At 68.1% G+C, this 22,366-nt stretch overlaps 1 protein-coding gene across 7 annotated transcripts in view; it reads right to left on the reverse strand.

Annotated features, from left to right (window-relative positions):
• Positions 1-22,366, reverse strand: part of UGT8 (UDP glycosyltransferase 8) — a 30,373-nt gene continuing 8,007 nt past the window's right edge. For 3 of the 7 annotated variants that reach the window (XM_045831778.1, XM_045831779.1, XM_045831782.1), the window contains exons 2-8: positions 17,137-17,165; positions 15,444-16,270; positions 6,332-6,474; positions 5,338-5,414; positions 3,691-3,910; positions 1,702-2,061; positions 1-1,359 (exon numbers count right to left, since the gene is read on the reverse strand). In XM_045831778.1, coding sequence (XP_045687734.1) covers positions 1,332-1,359; positions 1,702-2,061; positions 3,691-3,910; positions 5,338-5,414; positions 6,332-6,474; positions 15,444-16,268 — 1,653 coding nt within the window. In that variant the 5' untranslated portion in view covers positions 16,269-16,270; positions 17,137-17,165 and the 3' untranslated portion in view covers positions 1-1,331. Of the gene's footprint in view, positions 2,062-3,690; positions 3,911-5,337; positions 5,415-6,331; positions 6,475-15,443; positions 16,271-17,136; positions 17,166-18,087; positions 18,573-22,366 lie in introns of those variants that run through there. The other 4 variants (XM_045831780.1, XM_045831785.1, XM_045831783.1 and 1 more) reach the window with 4 other exon arrangements.

Here is a 22,366-nt window from a genome sequence, read left to right on the forward strand (position 1 = left end):
TCCGTTTTTACACCGTGTTTATTGTTTCAGTGTGTCACAGTGGAGAGAGGTCGCGCTCCCTCGCCCGGCGCGGGCTCACTGCCGAGCGCATCCCCTTCCAAACACATCCAAACCAGCCCCTGGCACGCTCCACGCCCAGCACCGCCCACCACTCACAGCCCGCCTCTTCCCGGTTTCCACGGCGACATGGCGCAAAGGCGTGACTCATGCGCCTGCGTGGGCGACACCGTTTCTTCAAGTATCCCGAGAGCCGCAGGCACGTCTGCACGGCGGGCGGGGAAACAGCTGGTGCGCACGCGCGGCGGCTCCTGGTGGGCGGGGTGACGCCGCGTGTCACCGCATGCGCGGGGCGGACAGCACTCGGAACATTCACGGCTCTCCCCACGCTGGCGAGCGTCGCGGGGAGTCAGACACGGGAGGTCAGACGGTCAATAAATAAAGCTCGACACGCGAAGTGCAAACGCTAAGTAAACAGAACGACCTGAAATAAACTCCGAGCCGCTGCCGACCGGGGGTTCGCCGGGGGCCCTGGCGTCACCCTCTGATGGGCACCGCTGCTCGGTGGTGGGCGCGGTCCCCGGCCGGTCCCGTCCGCTGCCCCGGCCCGAAGCCGCTGCTGGGGGAAGAGCGGGGGCGGGGTGGGGGGCAGGAACTCTTTTCCAACACCCGGTCGCTGAGACGGCGCGCGCCCTCGGTCACTCCTGCGCGGCGCGGAGAGTCCGAGTTCCCCAGGTCGGACAGAGCCGGGGCGGCTGCAAAGGCCCCCGGGACGGGCGGCACGTTGGCACCTCCGTGACGTAGATTGTGTGGCCCAGAAAACGGCGTGACGAGGACGGTCCTTTCAAGTTAGAGCTTCGGAGCTGTGACACCCGGACAGTCAACTCCCGCACGTGACGGAGCGGGCGCCACGGAAGCAGGAACCTTCACCTGGCGACTTGAACGAGAGAGGCAGGGCCTGGCCGCTCTGTCTCATCACGGAGTTAACGCAGTGTTACACGTGAACATGAACATGAACCAGAAAACAAAACAAAACAGATTCTTCCAGAGGCCAGTGACTGGTGAGGGGAAGACACACCATGACAAGCAGTGTATACATTTACTCAGTCGTACATTCCCCGCCCCCCCCCAACCCGGAGCACCCAGTCTGTAAGAAAAGGACGACAAAGCCAACAGAAAAGCTGAAACAAAAACACGAGAGTACAGAAGCCGGGGCTCTGATCGCTCCTTGTCTTCCTCTGCGGTCGGCCGGGAGGGGCAGGGCGCTCCGGCGGGCAGCCCCGAGTCGGCCTGCGTGGAGCTCTGGCCGGGAACGTCGGACCCTCACTGCCTTTCTAGTCCTCCTGAGGGCGCCGTCCCTCCCTGAGTGGGAGAACAGCTGGGTGGCCACCCTCTCCGCACGCACGCACGCACGCACGGGACCGCCCCCGCCCGGGACGCACACGCCGGGGCCCAGGCTAAGTCGGACGGGGGCCCTGCCTGGCGGGGGTACTTAAGGCAGCTCACAGGTTCCGCGCCGACCTCGGCGTCGGCCCTGGGGCGGAGCACGTGCTGCAGGTCCGGGCTGCGCATGCGCAGCCACCTGGCCTGCACGGGGCTGGTTAGTAGCTCGGAGAAGGGGTGTTAGAGCTGTCGCCACACGGCGCTCAGTGGCTGTTAGACTCACGGACAGCGGGGACCTGCGGGGGCGGGGGCCGCGCTCACTTCGCCTTCTTCTCGTGCGGGACGCGGCCGCTCCTCCTGCACCGGCCGTTCAGGACCCCGTTGTGGTGGTGCCCGTTCGCCATGCTGGGCTTGCGCCCGGGCCAGCAGCTGCGGAGCCACTGGCAGACCAGCGGCGCGGCCCGGGCCAGCAGGACGTAGAGCAGGGCGGCGGCCAGCAGCAGCACGGCGGCCACGTCCAGGAGGAAGTACTGCCAGAAGGACAGCTGGTGCACGGCCGCCCGCAGGTGCGGCGCCCCCCGGTGCCGCAGGACGTACTCGATCCAGTACACGGCCCGCTGCACGGGGTGTCCGGGCTGGTCCCGGTGGAGTGTGGACAGCTGCTGGGCCCTCCGGCGGTAGCTGTGGGCGAGCAACACAGTGACAACAGGTCATGCGGGCCCCCTGACTCAGAGAGAGGGGCAAACCACAGACTCCCAGGAGGTGCGGGTGCCTGTCTGCAGCCGCGAGCACACCGTCCCGTGTCCACCCAGCAGGCACGTCCGCACAGCCGAGCAGCCCTGGCGGCGGCCGCGGGGCTCAGGGCTGATGCCATGTTCCTGGCTTGGCTTGGATATTTGAGTCTGTCGGCTCCCTCCCACCACTGGCTTCCAGGGGGCAGAGGCCAGAGGTGCTGCTAAACACCTTCCAATGCGTGAGACAGCCCCACAGCAAAGGATCATCCGGCCAAAATGCCGACAGTACCAAGAAACTTCACAAACCACTTCTGACATGTTTGGTCAGTCATAGCACCTTCTCCACCCATGACACAAATCTTTCTTTCTTTCTCTTTCTTCCTCTTTCTTTCTTTCTTTCTTTCTTTCTTTCTTTCTTTCTTTCTTTTTCTCTCTTTCTTTCTTTCTTTCCCTCTCTCTCTCTCTCTTTCTTTCTTTCTTTTTTGCATTTTAACCTTTCTTAAAATAATAAAGCATAGCCCTGGCTGGGGTGGCTCGGTAGATTCAGTGCTGGCCTGTGAACCAAAGGGTCACCGGTGTGATTCCCAGTCAGGGCACAGGCCTGGGTTGTGAGCCAGGTCCCCAGGAGGGGGTGCATGAGAGGCAACCACGCCCTGATGTTTCTCTCCCTTTCTCCCTACCTTCTCTCTAAAAATAAATAAAATCTTTAAAAAAAAATAAGCATACTATGCCAAAATGTTACAAATCTTCTTTCATCTTCAATATTGAAGTGGCTGCACGAACACTCACCAAGTCTGATGAGTTTTTTAAATGCACGCTGATATGACAGCCGTCACAATACGGTCTAACGGCCTTGTTTGGGAAGAAGCTGAAGACAGCCAAGTGCCACCAGAGCCGCCGAGCGGGGAAAACCCAACAGGCTCTGTGGCCGCCTGACACACCCGGCCTCAGAGCCCCGGTGCCTCTCGCTCTCCACACGGACGCCACGTTCGCAGGAACTAGACTTCAGAAGAAAAGCTGCAGAACGCGGGTGCAGGGGCCCCACCCTCGGCACCTCAGGGCTCAGACACGCTGCTCCGAGGGCCACAGCCGTGCCGAGGCGGGTGGCCCCGGCCCCGGAAGCTGCAGGCCGCCCAGGAGAGTCTTCCCTGGCGGGTGCCCCCAGACTCCGGCCGGGGTTCCCACTCAGTGCTGAGCCGTACCCGCTGGGCAGAGACACAGGAAGCTCCCCCTCTCCCCAATGTCACTGTCATTGGACACGAGGCCAGTGACCTGCCGTGAGAAGCGGGGCCGCTTTGCTGCAGGCGACTCAGCCCACATTCGAGTTTCACAGATAAGATCAAAGACCCTGACCAGCCGCTGACGTGGGGGTGGCCCCTGATCTCCGCGCGTCACACGGGCAGCAGGACGCAGGCCTGGCCCACGGCTGCCCTGCAGGCCCCTCCTGGGAGCGTGCGCCTGAGAGGCTCCCCACCGCCCCCACAGAGCGCGTTCCCCGCGCGGACAGCGTGACTCCGCCCCCGGCTCGTGGAGACCCGGCGGCAGTGCGCCCTGCCCCTCGCGGGCACAAGCTCACCTGGGGTCGTTGATCACCGTCACCAGGGCCTCGTGGAGCTCGGCCTCCGTGACCGTCTTCCACTCCAGCAGGATGCCCATGCCCTTGGCCTGCACGCGGGTCATCGTGTCGTAGTGGTCCCCGAAGAGCGGGATGCCCACCACGGGGACGCCGTGGTACATGGTCTCGAAGATGCTGTTCAGCCCGCCGTGGCTCAGGAAGGCCCTGATGCGCGAGTGCCCTGCGGGCCGTCAGAGAGAGCGGCTTATGGCGCCGCCGCCGTCGCCGCGGGGACCTGGGGCGGGGGTCCTGCACACACGTGTGGACGTCGACCCGTCGCGCACACACCCGGGCACCTGATCTGCACACGCCTGTGAAACCGCTTCCCTGACTGCTCCCTCCCTTTCTCACGCAGCCCCGGGGGGGCCCTCGCAGCCCAGAGGTGGCCCGTGGCGTCTTTCCTGGTTTTAACACCACCACCGCGAGCCCACCGAGTTGGACACACTCGCTCTCTCAACCCGTCACCGTTCTCAGAGCCGTTTTGGAGCCGCGAAGGTGTGTAACTCTGGGGAGTTCGCCGCAGCTTCCTCTCAGAGGCGGACGTCAGCGGACCACCTCACCTGCTGGAACGGCCAGTGAGGGGCAGGAGGTCGATGGGGGCGAGAAAAGGCAGCGCCCGCCCCGACCTCGACGGGCTCCCGCTGCTCAGGGCCCGTCCGCACAGAGGCCGGACAGTCCCCTCACCCGCAGGCGGCTTCTCCTCTCCGCTGACGTCGGGACCTGCCCCCAGGGGACCCGACCTGCCCCCTCGATGGGAGGGCTGCCCGGGCCCAGCGGGGGAGCTGGGTACACGGGGGCAGGCGGGTGGGGGGACGCCTCTGGTCCAGCTGCTCCCCCAGTACCTCAGGCCACGGGGAGAAATCATGGGTTTTCACAGTGCCTGGTGCTTTGCAGGGAAATTCAGGCAAACGACCCAAATGACATCAAAATAAACTGTTTCCTGGGCCCTCTGCTTGTCTTTGGTCTCAGACAAATAAACAACATTGAACTTCTCTGCGAAATAATCTATGTGTTCACTGCTTTAATTGACTGCTTTGGGCAATCAGGCTAATTAGGTGGAACTTCACTCCCTGCTAGTGCACACCGCTACAGGAAGCACGTGGTTAAATTAAGCACGTTTTCCAGAGAAGTCAAAGTTAGTGGCTGGTCTAAACATCTCCACTGATGGGCCCAGATGACGACACCCTGCAAAGTTCTTCCCGATGAGCAGAGATCTGACTCGGTGTGAAGTCTCAGAGCCGAGACACCGGACGGCAGGCATCACGCCGTCCCGCAGACGGCGCACAAGCACCGCCCCCGAGCGTGATGGTCACGTGTGCAGGTCACGCCTGACAGTGGGCCCAGACACATGTACCCGCCCCTGCATGATAATCACGTGTGCAGGTCACACCTGACAGCAGGGCCCAGAACACATGTACCCGCCCCCGAGCATGACAGTCACGTGTGCAGGTCACACCTGACAGCAGGCCCAGACACATGTACTAGCCCCCAAGTGTGATAGTTACATGTGCCAGCCATGCCTGACAGCAGGCCCAGAACACATGTACCCGCCCCCGAGCATGACAGTCACGTGTGCAGGTCCCGCCCGACAGCGGGCCCGGGCCTCACCCAGCAGGTCGTTCTGCGGCAGCCACTCCATGAGCTTCGTGTTGTTGCCCAGGTTCCGCGGTCGGGGTCCGGAAAACCTGCGTGCGCACCAGACAGCGGACGGCTCAGAGCCCGGACGTCAGTTCTGCCCGGACGCGGCCCCGCTGCCAGGTTCGCAGCGCGAGTGCGCACTGCTGACGAGGACCCGCCTTCCCCAGCAAAAACGGGGTCCTCCTCCACGTGTCCCCGACTGGGGGTGAACACTAGGAAGGACCTGGCAGCGGGCGGCCACCCCTCCGTCCGGGGCACGGGGCCCTGGGGAGACGGGGCGGAGAGAAGAGAACTCGCTGTTCCCGGCTGCGCCCGGGGACGGTCCTGGCGGGGGGGGGTGGGGCCATGATGAGGCCCAGTCCTGCCTCGGCCCACAAACCGACACGAACCGCCCTGCACAGGCGGGCGGGCGCTTTCCCAGGGAGCCCGACAGGGAGCCCCCAGGACTGGGTCCGGGGGTCCGTCCACACGGGTTCCACGCCGGCCACTGCAGGGTCAGAGGCCAGGGCAGGGTCAGAGGCCAGGGCAGGGTCATAGGCCAGGGCAGGGTCAGAGGCCAGGCCTGCTCACCCAGTGGCCACAGTCACAGGCCCGTCACTGTGTTTTAAAGGCCTGGTCTCAGGCGGGACTGAAAGGCCCCGGGGGAATTTTCCCTCCTGAGTGTTCCCTTCTCTCCCTCCTCCAGTCCCGACCCAAAGGGGCCGAGACGTGACAGGGAAGGGCAGACGGCCGAGCGGGGGAACCACCCTGTCCCCCCACCGTGTCCCCCCACCCTGTCCCCCCACCGTGTCCCCCCACCTCGTCCCCCCCCCCACCTCGTCCCCCCCACCACCCCCCCACCGCCGGCCACGTCTCCTCTCCCCCCAGCCTGGCTCACACTCACGCCCAGGAGCCCCGGCACCACAACCACAGCAGGAACACCCCCCCCCCACCCCCCACCCCCCCCCGCCCGCCGCGCACCCACCTCCAGACCACCCGCTGCGGCAGCCTGCCCAGCGCCCCGGCCAGCTTGTGGGCGATGTCCTCCGACAGGTACTTGACGCCGGCCCCGAAGGACACCAGCACGAAGCCGTGCTCGCTGGACCCGTTCACCCAGCTCTGCAGGTCCTGCGAACCCAGAGACCCCCGGTGTCAGCGGGGGGCAGGCCCGAGGGCTCCCTGCCAGCGTCCCGCCGCGGCGAGGGAGCCCCGGTGAGAGGGGGCGACCGCAGGGCGGAGGAGGAACGCTCCGCGGGAGGGCGGGCGTTAGGGGGCGGAGTTCCCGGTGGGACCAGCAGGACGCGCTGCTCCGCCCCGGCCGGCCCAGTGAGGGCGGGAGGTTCGGGTCCTGCTCTGCCCACGGGCTGGCTGCCCCGCCCCCGGGCCAGAACCAATTGTGCTCACTGTTACCCACGCCCACGCAGCACCCACGGGGCCCGTGTCTCCCCACCGCCCGTCCTGGGCTGTCACGGCGCTCTGCGCTCAGCACTTGCTGCTGCACGCCTTTCCGGATGGCACGTTTGCGAGCAGGGCAGGCCCTCCCTCTGCCCCGACACGTGTGTATGCACACGCAGAGCACACGCTTCCGCACACGAGTGGGTCACGGAGGGCCCACCCCACGGAGCAGCACGCCCGGGCCGCGCAGGGTCCCCAGCCCCGCCGGCCATCCCAGGCCCAAGCCTGCAGCTCCTCGGAGGCCCTCGTCCCCGCTCACCAGCAGGGGGCGCAAGAGACAAGCAGATCAAATGGGGGCAGGAGCACTGTGTCCCCATAACTCCGTTCCCGCACCTTTGGTCCACGAGGGGGGTTGTGCACGCGGCTTGTGCAGAGGCAGGCTCTCCGCACACACAGCCTCCCTGCAGGGCCCGGCAGGCCAGGTGCCACTCGCCCCTCCAGGACACACGGGAAATGGGTTTGTCACAGTTGGGTGTCCCCACGGTGTGTGTTACCGTGTCGCCATGACGGTGACCTGGACACACAACATGTCTCCAGTCCTCCTGCAGCAGCTGCACCCCAAACGCCCGCTCGGGGGGTCAGTGAGGAGGCGACAGGTGGGTGGTCCCCCCGCCAGGCGCCCTCAGGACCAGCGGGGCAGCCTGGCCCCGGGAGACGGCACCAGAGTGTCGGGAGTGACCGCTGCCCACGGGCACACGGCTCCTGCACGACCGGGGACACGGACGCGACAGGCCCTGAGACCTGGAGGAGACGCCGGGAGGAGGCGCGGGAGGGGGACCTGCGACTTGGAAGGGGGAGTCGCTGGGGGCTCCGCAGACAGACAGAAGCCCCCCCGTAAACGGTGCCCCGCGGGGCACAGCAGCCTGCCCCCGGAAACGGGAGGGCTGGGTGCTAGGACCGCCCTCCAGGACCCAGCGGAGGAGTGACCCCCGTCCAGGCCGGGCTCCCCGGCCTCAGAATCGGGGGCCCGGGGTGGCCCGCTCGCTGCGCTGCAGCCCTCTCCCCTGACGGCGGCCGAGAGCCCCCCACGCCCCCCGCAAGAGCTGTGAGAGGCGCCGGGTGTCAGGAGGTCACCGCACCCTGCGCGGCCGTCGTCCTGCGGGAGGTCGCCCAGACCACAGGCCAGCCCTGCACGGAGGGGCTCGCTCCCGTCCCCACACCGACGGCCCCCTTGTCCCCCCGAAGGGTCCAGCCCAAGGAACACGCCGCTCACACCCGGGGGGGGGGGGCGGCAAACGTCAGTGGGCGGCAGTCAGTGGGCGAGGTGGCCACGGACACCGCGATGTAAGCGCCTCAAAACCGCCGCGGGCAGACGTGACCTTTGACCCTGCTGAGCCAGCCGACCAGACCTCGTCAAACCCACAAAACACCGTCGAAAACACACACGTTGCCGTTCAGAACGGAAACGGACCAGCCAGCCCTCTGTCCCCGGGTCTGACGGGCGAAGGCCTCGGTCCTAAGCCCGGCCCCAGGCTGCCCCGCTCTGTGACCGGCAGCAGCGGGACGGCCGGGCCCAGAGCCTGGCTGTCTCTTCTCCGGCGGCACCGGCTGCACCGCGCAGGGGCACTGCCATGCAGGCCAGGGGGGCCGGGCCCCTGAACGCACTGCATCCCACAGGGTCACCCCAGGTCCCCTGGCCGCTGTCCGATGAGCAGCGAGACCGTGGCCTGAACCAACGGGCAGGTGGGGGGAGGGGAAACCGGTCCCCGGGCTCACACCCCACCCACCGCGCGCAGGTTCTGGGGAGTAAAGCCGATGGAGACTCACGTGACAGGGAAGCCATCCACAAGACATCCGCCCGCAGCGCCCACAGACTGGGCGGCCAGCCAGCCTCGCCACACACTCGGGGGCTGCCAAGGGGACCCACAGGAGCCGGGCTGAGGGGCCTGCAGACGCGGCAGAGGCCGCCATCTGGGTGATGCACACGGAGTGCTGCCGGCAGTCTTCAGCACACGCCCAGCGCCCAGCGCCCAGCCTTCGGGAGGATGGGATGAGCCCCCGGAGGGGTGGTGCGCGCCCTGCGGCTCCCAGCATCTCCGTTCTCCCTCCCCAGGCCCTGACTCTGCCGCTAGAGCCACGGTGGGAAGAGGCAAGCAGAATCTGACACCTGGCTGGAAGGGAGTTCCGTTTTCAAGGTTCCTGACACCTTGAGACACCGCACAGGGCCGGGATGTCCCAGGACATGACCACGGGCGGCAGGGCGCGGAGGGAAGCAGCACCAGCGTGGGCGGGGGCCGCGGGGCAGGAGGCAGGAAGGAGGCCCCGAGTTCCCTGCCCCCTGCGTCGTGCAAACCAGTGACCCGGTCGGCTGCCTGTTCAGGGCTCTGCCGGGGTGGAGGCCACGTGACGGCTGTGAGCAGGGTCCCGGCAGCGAGTGGGCCTCACGGTCCACTCCTGACCCAGCGAACTCGGCCGGGCGCCTGCCGTCTGCCTCCTCCAGGCCCCAGGGTTCTCGCCCGAGAACTCCCGTCCTCCAAGGAGGCGCATCCTCACAGCGCGGCCACAGCGCCCTCGGTCCCCTGGCCACCGTCACGTCTGACAGCTGTCCACCCCTCCTCTCTCCAGCAGCCCTGGCCACTCCCCGGGCACCTCCTCACGTCCCGGCCACTCTCCATGCCCACTGCACGCACACTTCCTCTGTCCACCCCAGAGGGGCCCTCTTGGGGGACAGGCGCCAGGTCACTCCTGTGTGACTTCACTCACGACTCTTCCCGGCCGCACACAGAGCAGGTGCTCACTGCCAATTTCTTCCAATCAATCAGGGAAGCTGACGGGAACGTGCATCCTTGAAGAGACAACGCCGGGTCGGCCAAAAAGCCCCTTCAGGTTCCCGAGCTGGCCAAAAGCTCCATCCACTTGTTCCATGCGATGCCCCTGGTGGTGCTGAGTTGTCTTTAACTTCCTTCAATACAACTCTGTTAGACTGTGACAGCTGTCATACCAGTGTGTATTTTAAAACTTACCAAAATTGGTGAGTCTTTGTGGAGCCATTTTAATGCTGAAGGTGGAAGAAAGTATGCATCTTTTCCAGCAAACCACGCTTTACCTTTCCAAGAAAGGTGAAAACACAACTGAAATGCAAAGTGTTTCTGCAGTGTGTGGAGCAGGTGCTGTGACTGACCGAACGTGTCAGAGGTGGTTTGTGAGGTTTCGTGCTGGAGATTCCTCGCTGGACGGGGCTCCGCGGTCGGGTGGACCGGGTGAAGTCGATAGCGATCAAATCGAGACATTCACTGAGAACAGTCAATGTTCTACCACATGGGAGATCGCTGGCATTCCCAAAATGTCCACATCAGTGAAGTTATTGGTGAAAATCAAAAAGTGTGTCTTTTGTTTCACGTAAACAACTGAACGGACTTCTTGGCCAGCCCGTAGGAGAGAGACCTGGCTGAAGAGGATCACGTAGCGTCCCACGAAGAGGGCTCACAGGTCTCCGTCACTCACACTTCTGGGTGTTTGTGGCTTAGTTCACCCCGCGGTTCCAGGGAAAACTGGAGCGGTGACCGCTGTGGGGAAGCGGCTGGCCTGCAGGACCCGGGGGTCCCTGAGCTTGGGCACCCCGACCCCAGACGGCCCGAGGGTCAGTGAACAGTGGCCGAGTCCCGGGACCGAGCCGGGTTGGGGGCCGTGCGTCAGGACGGGAGGGGCGGCCGCCAGGGAGCACCCCCGGCGAAGGGCAGGGGCGCCGCAGGGGACGGCAGAGAGGACCTGCACGGCACGGCGGGGCCCAGGGAAGGCAGGAAGCCCGAGTTCACCTGGAGTCCATCCTGGATTCCTGTCACCGGGCGGGGAGTCTGACAGTGGGCGAGCCCGCCGCCGAAGGCGCACTGTCCGGGGCACGCAGTCGGGGGAGTTCGCGCCGGGTGGGGCCTCGGGGGACCCACGAGGGCCAGGGACACGAGCTGGTTCTGCCATCAGGCTCTCGTTTTGGCCCCTGGACGGCCTTCCGACTTCCTTCAGCTCCCGGTCATCGCCCCGAGGAGCGCGACGGCCAGACAAGGCCTGCTTCGGGCTGGAGTGCGCGGGGCGTTGCCTGGAAACGCGGCTCATCGTGGCCGACGCTGTTTCCGAAACGCGGTGTCTCAGCCGACCGTCCAGTCGAGGCGCTGCTCCTCCGGGCGCTCCGGTGGTCCTGCACTCTCACAGGAGCCCCCAACTCAGAGAGGCTCACAGACACCTTTCTGGCTGGTCCTCCGCGAGCACCCAGGACACAGGAGGAGGACGCTGCCCCTCCTCTGGCAGAACAAACACCGCGTGTGACCGCCAGGGGAGACAGGGCAGCCGGGGCCCTCCACGGGGGGACGCGGGTCACCGAGGCTCAACAACCGCACACGGGGGGTGAGACTCATCTCTTCACAACCCCCCCGACGCAGAGCTCTCCACGGGACTGTTTCCAACAAACCCCGGCAGCGTGAATGTGCTCAATGCCGCTCCCCTCGCCGTCTCCGAAAGGTCGAGTTTTCTGGCCTGGCCAACCCCGGGCAGCCCAGGGCAGGCAGACGCCGAGGTGAGCGGGTCGGCCCCGTGGGGACCCACGGTGCCGCTCCCTCTGGATCGATTCGGGGACCGTCCGTCCGGCACTGGCTGCATTCCCACCTTTCCGGAGCAGCACGGACCCTCAGACACAGTCACGCGTGTGCGTGGGCAGTGAGACCGGGTGCTGGGGACAGGCGTGGGTGCCCGCGCGGCTGCACCGCACCCCTGCCCTTCGCCGAGCCGACCGGCAGTGCCGGCATTGATTCCTGGGACTCGCGTCTCCCTGCCTCCGGGCCTCCGGTTTCCGCATGAAATATTCACCGGCCTGAAAGGTGACCCGCACGGCGCTGCCAGCACCCGCACCCGCACCCTCCTCCTGTGTCCTGGGTGCTCGCGGAGGACCACCCCTGCTCCGCGCCGAGGGGTGGGAGCGGCTGTCTGGGGGGGGCAGGGTCCTGGAGGAGGGGGTGGGGTCGGTCGGGGACTGGAAGCGGCAGAGCGAGCGGGATGAGGGGAGAACAGGCGCAGGAACTGCTGAGGCCGCATGTGAGCACCACAGGCTGACGAGTGCCGGGCCCCGCCGGGGACGACCCGGCGGACAGACGTGAGACCCCGACACGCCTCGTCTGGGTCGCCCCTGCACACACTCGGCACCACGGCTCCGTCACGCAGCCTCCGATGCGGGAAGCTCGTGTGTCGGCGTGTCCCAGACAGAGACGGCGCTGTGTCCACGGCTCTCGCCGGGGAGCCGGGCACGAGGGGGGGCCCCGCACTGCCGTGGCCTCCACTGACAGGGGCCACGGGGCCTGCGCCGACTCTGGGAGTGAGCAGGGCACTCGGGGGCCACGCTCGGCTGCGAGGGGCGCAGGCGTCCACAGGAGCAGCAGCCACACGAGGAGCCCCTCCCCCGCGAGGAGCCCCTCCCCCGCGAGGAGCCGTGTGCCCGTCCTGCGTCGACCCCAAGAGGGACGGCAGGAACGCGCCCTGGGCCCCGGTCTCCGTCCTGTGCTCACAGCCTGACCTGCTCCCCTCTGCCCGGCAGTGCGAGTCCCCGGATCCAGCTGCCCTGTGCCCCCAAGGCCGTTCCAACCAAAGACAGACGACCGACCTCTGTCCTTCTGGTCTCACCCGTCTCCAAACGTGTCCCAGCTGCCCTGAGTCAAAGGCGTCTGTGAAGCTGGGAGAAGGGAGACGCCTGGGCACCTGCGGCCTCAGGGGGAGGGTGCAGCGCTCAGGCCGAGCACCCAGGCCTCCCGTGGGACGGGCGCAGCCCTGTCCCCGCCAAGGTGCGCAGTGGACACCGCCGGCTCTCCCCGAGGAGGGTGGACAGTGACGTCCTCCCTCCACACCGGGGACACGGTGGCCGCCCTGACTCGCCACAGGGGTGCAGCCGGGAGGCTGCCCGGGGCCAGAGCGGCCCCAACACAAACCGAGGGGCACAGTCACGGCTGGGAGTTCACAGCTACGGCTCCAGCCAGACGCCTCCACTCGGATGTTCGCCGCAACTTACACCCTGACCGCACCCGCCGTGGGGTCGGGCTGCGATGCAGGAGGACACCTGCCCGCCCATGCGGGGAGTGGGGCCCAGGCAGCCTCCCCAGGCCCCGTGTCCGGGTGTGGCTGCCGGTCAGGCCGAGAGGTGGCTGTGTGGCCAAAATCGGGCCTCGGGGGCTGACGGCACCGCCAGGGGACGCACGTGACACTGGCCCACGGCGGGTTCCTCTCAGGTGAGAGCGCTGGCCTTCACGGTGCAGCCCCTCCCTCCTCGCGGGGACGCCCGGGCTGTGACGGCACCTGCCGGCCGGTCCTCTTTCCTTCCCGCCGAACGCCCGGGACTCTGTCCGGTGTGCCTCCACCCTCGGCCAGGCTGGCGGCGAGCCCGGGGCTGCCCAGAGTGGACAGCCTGACCAGGGAGACGAGCTGCCCAGGTGCCCACGAAGGTCCCCACGATCCAGAGGCGGCCGCCGCGCCCGCCCCCAAGTCAGCTCCTCGTCCTTGGGGCCCGAGGGGTGCCGGCTGGTGCGCAGGGCCCACCCTCCAAGGCACACGGGGTCCCATGGCTCCATCCTCCATCCCGTGGCGTCCTCTCGGCCTCTGACCTCGGACGGGTCAGAGAGAGCTCGCCGTCCTTGCGCCCATGGAGATGGGGGAGGAGCCGCAGGAGGTGCCGCAGTCCCGACAGAGCACCTCTCCTCCGGGGCCCGAGCCCCGAGCCCACCCCACTCAGCCCCCTGCAACCCAAGCTCCTCCCCAGCCTCTCAGACTCGGACCCTCCTGCAGTGGGGCCGACGAAGGGACAGGCCCTCCTCCCGTCGGGGAGCGGAGCGGAGGGGAACAGACACTCGAGAGCTCAGGCAGTGTCTTCGGAAAGTCCCCCCGCCCCTCCCTGCGGGCTGGGAGGCCCAGTCTGATCCCACCGTCCAGTCACCTGCAGACGCCTGGGAAGCAGCCCACCCTGTACCACACCCACGGGTGACCACCCCACCGAGCTGCTGCTGGCGAGAGAGGACCAGGGCCTCCACTGGCCAGTCACCCCGGTGTCCGGGCTGGGGCCCGAGGACAGGACAGGCCCTGGAGAACCTCGTCAACTCCCGGGCCCCCACAGGACGGTTCACCGGGTCAGACACCAGCAGGGGCGCCGCAGCCCTCGGCACCCGGACCCCCCAGCAGGAGGCACCTCGAAGAGGGGGACAAGGTACCTCAGAACGTCCCAGTGGGAGGGGCCTGCACGCGGCCTGAGCCAGGGTTGCCCCCCCGCACGGAGCGGCTCACCCGCTGTGCAGGGGGCATGTCCTCGCACAGGGCGTCTCTGTGGGGACAGCCGCACCACGGAGAGCCCGCAGGGGGAGAGGGCAGGGGGAGAGCGCAGGGGAAGCCGGCGTCAAACCAGAAACCACACGAGAAACGGAAGTGCCACCTCCCCTGATGCCCCAGCCACAGGAGAGACGCCGTCCGACCCGCACCCGAGAGACGGTGAGGGCGCAGGGGCCCCGGGAGGGGCCGAGCGGCCGTGGGAGGGCGGGAGGCGGGGCCGGCGAGCAGAGGGCACGGGACTCGGGGCCTCGGCCCACCAGCCCCACGGCTGCTCCGACGACCCGGGTCCAGGGTTCGGGCTACTTCCAGGAAGGGAGGGGGGAACAGCAGCTGAGGATTCCAGGTGGGTCTGGCGAGTCCCCGAGCGGCCAGACCACGGCCACCGTGCACATGCCGTCACAGGGCACCTGCTGGCTGACGGCCCCCACAGCTGGCCCGGCCCGCGCTCCCGGGTCCCCCGAGGTCTGCCGAGGCCTCGCCCCTCACACCTGCTGCCGGGAGGGCACGGCGGAGAGGGTGGCCGGCAGGCCAAGCCCGAAGCAGCGTTCCCATCGGTCACTCTCCGCAGGCGACCTCTGCCCTGTGACGGGCCTCCCCTGACGCTGCAGACGGACGCGGCCCCTCCTGCCCGAGGCCCCGCCAGGTGCTCACGGGAGGTGACGGAGCCAGAAGTGAGGGGGGAGCGGGGCTTCGGGGGAGGAGGAGCAACGGTCTTGTGCAGAAGCTGCAGGTGCCGTCAGATGGGGACCCAGGCCCACCAGGCCCCTGGGGACAGAAACCCACCTGACGGCAAGACACTCAAACACAGCCAGGACAGAAGTCGCCGCTCAGCAGGGGCAGAGAGGGGGCGCAGCCTGGACGGGCCCTGGAGGGCCCCCCTCCGGCTCGGAGGGGAAGTGCAGCTCATGGCTGAGCTCAGCCGGCAGCTGTCACGAGGCCGAGCAAAGCGCTCCGTCCACGTGGCTCCGTCCACGTGGCTCCTGACCACGGCGTCTGCGGCACCACCTGGACGCAGAGGCCTGTCTGGGCCTGGGTCTCACTGAGGCCGAATCACTCACGTGCACCAAGTGTCTCAGGCTTTCTGGCCACGCTCTAGGGAGGGCACTGCCGCTGAGAGTCCCTGCAGCCCGGCCCGAGCCCACGGCCGAGCAGCCCCAGGTGCCAGACGCGCTGAGAGCAAGGCCACGGCCCCAGGACCGCGAACCCCCACAAGGGGACCCCGGGGGGCTCTGTGTCCTGCCCGTCCTCGGCAGCATTTGGCATCGAACCACCGACCCCGCCCCTTCTGAAACCCCACGCCAACTGCGGTCCCGCCTGCTGACTCGGGTCCCCGGGACGCGCAGGGGCCTCACCTGGGGCAGCGGCCCGGCCGGCTTGGTGAGGATGCCTCCCACGTAGACCACGTTGGGCAGCGTGGGCCGCGGGAACTCCAGCGCCACGTCGGTGCAGAGCATCCACAGGCTGGAGCCGTGCACCAGGTCGAACATGGACTTGCCCGGCAGCAGCCCGTGCTTGCGCAGGATGCGCTCGTACTTGGGCAGCACCAGCAGGCGGACGCCCAGCCGCGACACCAGGTACACGCCGGCGTTCTTCATCCGCTGCACCAGGCTCATGCGGTCCGTGAGCAGCGAGTTGAACTCGGGCACGTAGGCCAGCGGCGCGGGGGCGCCCACCTCGGCCGGGTACCACAGGCCGGTGGAGAACACGGCGTAGCGCACGCCCAGCAGGTGCGCGATGACGAAGCCGCACATGTCGTTGGGGTCGACCAGCAGCAGGTCGAAGCGCTCGCGCCGCAGCGCGCGGAGCAGCGGGCGGTTGCCCAGCACCAGGTCGCAGTTGCGCGTGTACTGCTCCAGGATGTCCAGCAGCTCCACCGCCGTCGGCCGCCCCGAGAAGATGCTGCGCATCTTGGCCTGCAGGAAGGCGTCGGAGGCGGAGCTGTTGAAGACGCCGGGGTAGCGCCGCAGCCCGTAGTGCGGCGAGGGCGCCAGGTCGCGGCCCTCGGACAGCAGGAGGACGGTGCGGTGGCCCCGCGCGTGCAGGGCGGAGGCCAGCGTCTTGAAGATGTATATGTGGCTCTCAAACATGATGGGCGGCACCACGATGATCTTGGCGGCGTCCGCGGCCCCGAGGGCGGCGGCGCACAGGAGCACCAGGCGCGGCAGGCAGGACGCCATCGCTGCAACGACACAGACACACGGCCGCCCTGAGCAAGACGCGTCCTCGCCACCCCCCCTCCCCCCGCAGGCTGCTGCCCTGAGCGCCCCACCTCCACTCTCAACCCCATCCCCCGAGGTCGCCTGCGCGCCCTGCCCGGGCGGCAGGCTCACGGCTCTGGAACCTGCAGGGGACCTGAGAGGGCTCCCTGGGGGGCCGCCGGGACAGCTACGGAGCAGCAGCCCCTCCTTTCACGGAGGCGAACGCCGGTCCAGGGCGCAGGACGAGACGTGCGCACCTCTGATCTAACAACCTGTGTGTCTCCGCAGCCCCAGCCCTGCCACGGCCAGACGGACTCCGTGCTACACAGGGACTGTTTCAGGCGGCCCTCCTGCAAGAGACACTGCCCGCAGGGAGACCACCGGCAGCGTGTCCGCCTTCTGTCCCAGCCCGAGTCCCCTGCAGACGCAGCCAGCAGCCAGGGCAGCGCCCGGAAGGCGCCCCCGACAGCTGGTCCCAGGAAGCGAGTGCGGGATGCCTGTCCCGCCCACACCTGCTGCCAGTCCCGACACCCAGAGCCGGCTGACGCCCTTCCGCCCTCATGGGCGTCGTCCTCCGTCACCTCACAAGCAACATCCCACCTGGGGGGCCGGCAGGTGCTAACCTCCCCGCCCCACCTAACACAGCGCCAGCCGCCTCCACACGATGAACTAGCCCCGGACACACAGAGGCCTCAGGGGCAGCGTCCCAAGTAACCGGACACTTTCACTTCGCAGCCGACCCACGCGCCTCACGAAGGCAGTATCGGCTCCCGCGTTGCCATGAGCTGACCGCCCGCCCTGGCGGCACCACACCCACCACCGGAAAACCCAGCTCCGATGGCCGTACCTGCTCAGCACCCAAGCGCAGCCGGCAACCTAGAAAGAAAAAGAAATAAGTCAATGGCGGGCGAACGACAGGTGGAACTGTAAACACGTCACATTTCCGGCCCCCCCACCCGGGAGAGCCCCGACCCTCGGCGGACGAGCCGGCGCTGGGCCCGAGAGGCAGTGTCGGCAGCGCCTCACTGCGGACGCACCGACACCCACGGGAGCCGCTGCTCGAGGACCGACGGGGGCCTCACCGGACGAGCAAGGAGACAACCCGCTTCCGTCACCCCGACCGGCACCGTCCTCCCTACAAGGCCCCGGGGCGAGGGGTGGGGAGGGGGCTCTGAACTCCAGAGCGGCAGACTCCCACGGCCTTCACTCAGACGCAGCTCCGCCCGCGCCGCCGGGAGTTCGCCACGGCGAGGACTCGGCTTCCTTCGCGGGTCCCTCGGCTCCCCCACCTTCTCGAGCACCAGAGTCCAACGCCACAGGCCCCGGGCTGCTTCCAGCTCCTCGTTCACTGACAACGTGGGGCCCCCCGCCCTGCGTGGAAGAGCCATCACACCCCCACCCCCCAGTTCACCCGGTTGGTGCAGCGTCACCGACCGTGCGGCGGTAAAGCACACAGGAAGCGAATACCGCCAGCGCCAGCACCTGAACGGAGGGGCTCTGGACGGCTGGCGGCCCCGGGTTGACTGTTCACACGAGAGCTAACCCCAGTGCGGAACCACATCCGCACAGACCGCCTGGCTCTCGGGAGCGGCAGGAAGGGCAGCCTGCAGCCCGGCCCCCCCGACTGGGGGTCCCGTGAGCGAGCACACCAGGCCCGCCTACCGCCGGACGCTCCCCCCACCCCCAGCCCCCCACGAACACGGCTACAGTGACGGCTTCTCTCTCCGCGGGGCGTGAGCCCCGGAAAGACCGCCCAGCAGAGCCGGGACTCGCTGGGCACCGCGACTGGTGCCCTCACATGAACGTAAACTCGAACGTCTGTTCTTCCGAGTCACAACTCCAGCTCCTACAAGGTGGAGGTTTCAGCCCAGGTCGGCGGCTGGTTCACTGCCATTGCCTAAGCGCGAAGCAAGGGCTGGCGAGGCCTCCAGAGTGCGTGGCCTTGACTTCGACCCAGGACGTGCAGCCCGACCCCAAGAACCGCCACCGACAGCCTCGCTCTTCCCTTCCATCCGAGTGAGCGAGCTCGCGTCAGGTCCGCGGCCGCTCCAGGCGCTGAGCTTGGTTCCGCCGCTGGGCCCTGCGACCGTTCCCAGTGACGCGCCGGTGGCAGGAAGAAAGGCCTCGTCCTGAGTGGGGGGGGCGTCTCCCCTTCCCTGCTGCTCTCTCGCTCACTCGCACGTCAGGGCACCGTGCACACGGCCCAGAAACCCACAGGAGGACGCTGGCCCCGCTGGCCGGACACCGCCCCGGCACGGAGGCGCCTGGGCCGCACGGTCTCCCTGCCTGCGGCCACGGAGCCTTCACTTTCACTTGGCCCACAGCCAGAGCCACTGAAACCACGTGCCCCGGCCTCTGTCACGCCGGGCTTGGCTACACGCGAGAGTCCTGGCCAGGGGGCGGGGACGGAAGCCCAGCCCTCGGAGGCCCCCAGTCTCGGCCTCCTGCTGGCGGAGCGAGCAGAACCAGGACGAGGTAATGATTAACGCCTGCCTGCCGCAGGCCCCTCCGGCCGACTGCTGGAGCCAGAGCCCCGGCCCCAGCTGCTGCCCAGCCCGGGCCGCCCGCAGGGGGTCCGCTGTTCTGCCCTTCACCCACCCCAGCACCTGACCGGGGGGGGGTGCCTCATGAGACGGGACCGTCCTGGGCCCGTGGGCCAGCCGGTCGCCCCGCAGCCCCGGCCTGCACCCCCGCAATGGGCCAGGGGCCCCCTCCGGTCCCACTGAGTCCACACGGGGCAGAAACAGCTGCCCCGTCGCAGGTGCGAGGGTCAGACTGTGGCCAGGAACAGGGGGTGGCTGGCCCCAAACCCCCTCTCCGTCCACTCGCAGCGAAGGGAGAAGACAGTGAAGCTGGAGAAACACTTGGCCCTGGGAGACCCGAGTGGCCGCCGCAACCACCGGCCAGGCAGTCTGCAGACACGTGCCCCTCCCACACGGGACACGGCGCACCCCCAGCTCCCTGCTGGGAGCGGGGGTCCCCGAACCCACACCTGGCCCACAACCCAGGCCTGTGCCCAGACTGGGAATGGAACCTACGACCTTTTGGTTCGCAGGCCAGCACTCAGTCCACTGAGCCACACCAGCCAGGGCTACAACTTCTGTCTGTTGCCTTTTTCCGTCGACCACAGTCGTCTGACAGGAAAACGTTCGGTTACTAACGCGACATCCCTCAGGCCAAGCTGCCACCGCAGGGAATCCGGGCCAGCGGCCCCTTGAGGGAGCCGCGGCTCAGGGAGCGCCCACCACAGCGTCCTCGGCTGCCTGCGCGCTGCCCTGCGACCAGGCGCGCGCACGTGCACCGCTGCCCGCAGGGCCCACCGGCCGCTGCGCTCGTCTCCGCAGACGCCTCTGAGCGGCGGTGCGGCCCAGACGGAAATGCGGCGCCCCGCTTACCGGCGACAGCTGGCCCTCGCCTCCGCGTCCTCGGGGGAGATAAGGTAAAAACGAGGACACGGAGAGAAGGGCGGGCCAACAGGGACCCGGCGGGCATTGCCCCCGTGCCCACCACTGAATGCACAGACCTGTCACCGAGGGGAACGGCTCCCAGACATGCGTGTCCAGGAGAGCTGCCACGATCTCTCGGGGAGAGGTGGCGGGGGTCCGCGTCCGTGACCCCAGCTGAGATTCTGACACACCCCCGGCCCCGAGGGGCGGCCAGGACGCAGGCCTGGAGCAGACCGGGCTGCGTGAGAGCTCCCCGCCCGCCTGCAGGCAGGGAGCCCAGGGCGCAGCCGCGGGCGGGGCGGGACAAGCACACACCCCCTGCTCCCCCCGCCCTGCCCCCAGCCCTGGCCAGAGCCCCGCCTCCCTGGGGCCCAGAGCCCCGCCTCCCAGGCACACCCGCGGGCGGAGCACCGGGGCCAGCCGCACCTCCCAGCCTCCCCCGGGGCAATGCCACGCTGTCACCGTAAACCGATTGGGAAACCACTGTGTTTGTCAGGTATCCTCAAGGTCATCCGGAGAGAACGAAAACACACGTCAAGGTATGTAAACTGTGCGTTTGGGGCGACTCCTCAGGCCATTGTTCCCATCTGACACTGTTTAAATCGCCCACATCGTGCGCGAGGCCCTGGAATGAGGTGCCCGTGGGGAGAAGCACTGACAACGTGCGTGTGACCCCCCCAAGCACCAGGGGTCCCCCCACCGGCCCCCGCACCTGTCACAGCTGTGAGCACCTGCACCCCCTCCCCCCCACAAGCGCCCAGTTGACAACTGCCACACGGCGGCCTGAGCTCAGGTCACAAGCCCCAGCAGGGAGCGCTGCGCACCTGCACTGAGACCGTCTCCGGGCCTCAGGCGGCCGGGCACGCTGTCACCGCGTGGGGTGGCCGAGCTGACCGCAGCGGGGGTCGCCGACCCACCTGCCCGAGCCAGCGTCAGAGCCGCCAGGGGAGGCGGTCGGGCCGAGGGCTGCTGGCCTGGGCCGGAGCCCGGCGCGCACACCCAGTTTTCAGATGCGCGGGCGCACAGATGCACTGGGGGCGGGGACGGACCCACGGACGCGCGGGCAGGAGCGAGGTGTGGCTGCCGCGTGAGAGCGCCCGCCCTCCCCGCCCGGTGCCGGTCCCCGCTCCCACTCCACCTCCAGCCTCCGCACCCGGGACCCAGGGACGCTCCGCAAACAGTGGAAACTCTCTGCGTGGGCCGCGATCTCACCCTTCCCCGCAGACACGAGGAAGCGCTCAGGGGCCGCACTCCGGCCGTGTGAGTCCCGGGCTCCGGCCACCATCTGCCTCCCTGACCCCGCGATGCCGACGCGCGCCGCACGGCGCCTCCTGGGGGCCCGTCCCGTCCCGGCGCTCACCGGCATTTCAGGGGTGGCTGGGCGGCAGGCCCAGGCAGAGTGTCCCGGGCCCTCCCGGGACGCAAGCCCCCACGTGGGGGGGCGGGGGGGCAGGGACTATCTCTGCACCTTCACTGGGAGGCCGGGACCACCGAGGACCCTGCTCTGACTCCTGCTTCCGAGCCACACCCTCCCCTGAACCCGCAGCGGCTCCGGGGCCTGCGGTCGTCGCCCCGGCCACGTCAACGTCCGAGCCACAAACCGAGCTGCAGGCGATGTCTCCAACGTGCTCTCAGGCCGAAAACGTCTGGCCAAGTACGACCAACAACCAACCCGCGGAACCGCAGACCCTCCCCCGGTGGCTTCCCCCGAGTCCTCACGAGGGGCCGGGAGAGGATGCCCCCCCTGGGGACCCGCAGCAGCCGCAGCGGCGTCACTACCGGAGGCTCCGACGGGGGTGCCGGGGAGGAGCGGGGTCACCCCCCAGAAGGGGAAGCCCCGGGGGGGGGCCGGGGGGCTGCGGACACTCGCAGTGCAGCTCCAGGGGCCCTCACGCACAGGGAGGAGCGGGGCGCTGGGTCCTCGCAGCACCCAGGGGTGTATACCCAGTGCCGCAGGTGACGCCGGCCGGCGGGTCTGCCTCAGGTCGCCGCCGCCTCGCAAACCCAGCGTAAACACACGTCCACGTGGGTACCTCCCATGTTGTTACAAAACAGTATCAACCTTTTCCAAACGGGTGTGCTCAGGTAGGAAATAAACGAGGGTCCCCGCTGCAAACGAAAAACCCTCCGTCTGCAGAGAGGCCTGGCGTCGGGGGCCACCCCGCCTCTCACGGCCGGTGGTCCAGGTCGCTCGCCGGCGGCCGGACCAGCACGGGCTTCTGGGGGCTCAGCCAGCGTCTCCCGCCTGCTCCGGGTACAGACGCCGCGGTGCGGCCTCCCCGCACGTCACAGAGCAGGCGGGCCTTTTGGAAGTCCTGGGCACGCAAATCCAAACAGCCGCCTCTGAGAACCTCGGCAATGACCTGCTTCAACCTCCGCACGAGTGTTACAGCAGATGAAGAAGGGAACCACTGTGTGCTCTGGCCCCGAGGCAGGGTCCGCCCTGCAGCGGGCTGCTGGCTGACTGGCGGCTGAGCTGATCCTCACAGGCTACAGGTGCACACGACACGGGCCAGGCAACCACACGTCTGGTCCAAACCCTCCCTCGTCCACGCCCTGCACCCACCGGGCGGAGCCGCGGAGAGAGGCAGGGCCTGGAGGCCGGCAGGTGGGAAGCACCCCGGGCCCGCG

This window comes from Phyllostomus hastatus, unplaced genomic scaffold, assembly GCF_019186645.2.
Source record: "Phyllostomus hastatus isolate PE091 unplaced genomic scaffold, TTU_PhHast_1.1 phas_contig_159, whole genome shotgun sequence".
In the NCBI taxonomy this organism is placed as follows: domain Eukaryota; kingdom Metazoa; phylum Chordata; class Mammalia; order Chiroptera; family Phyllostomidae; genus Phyllostomus; species Phyllostomus hastatus.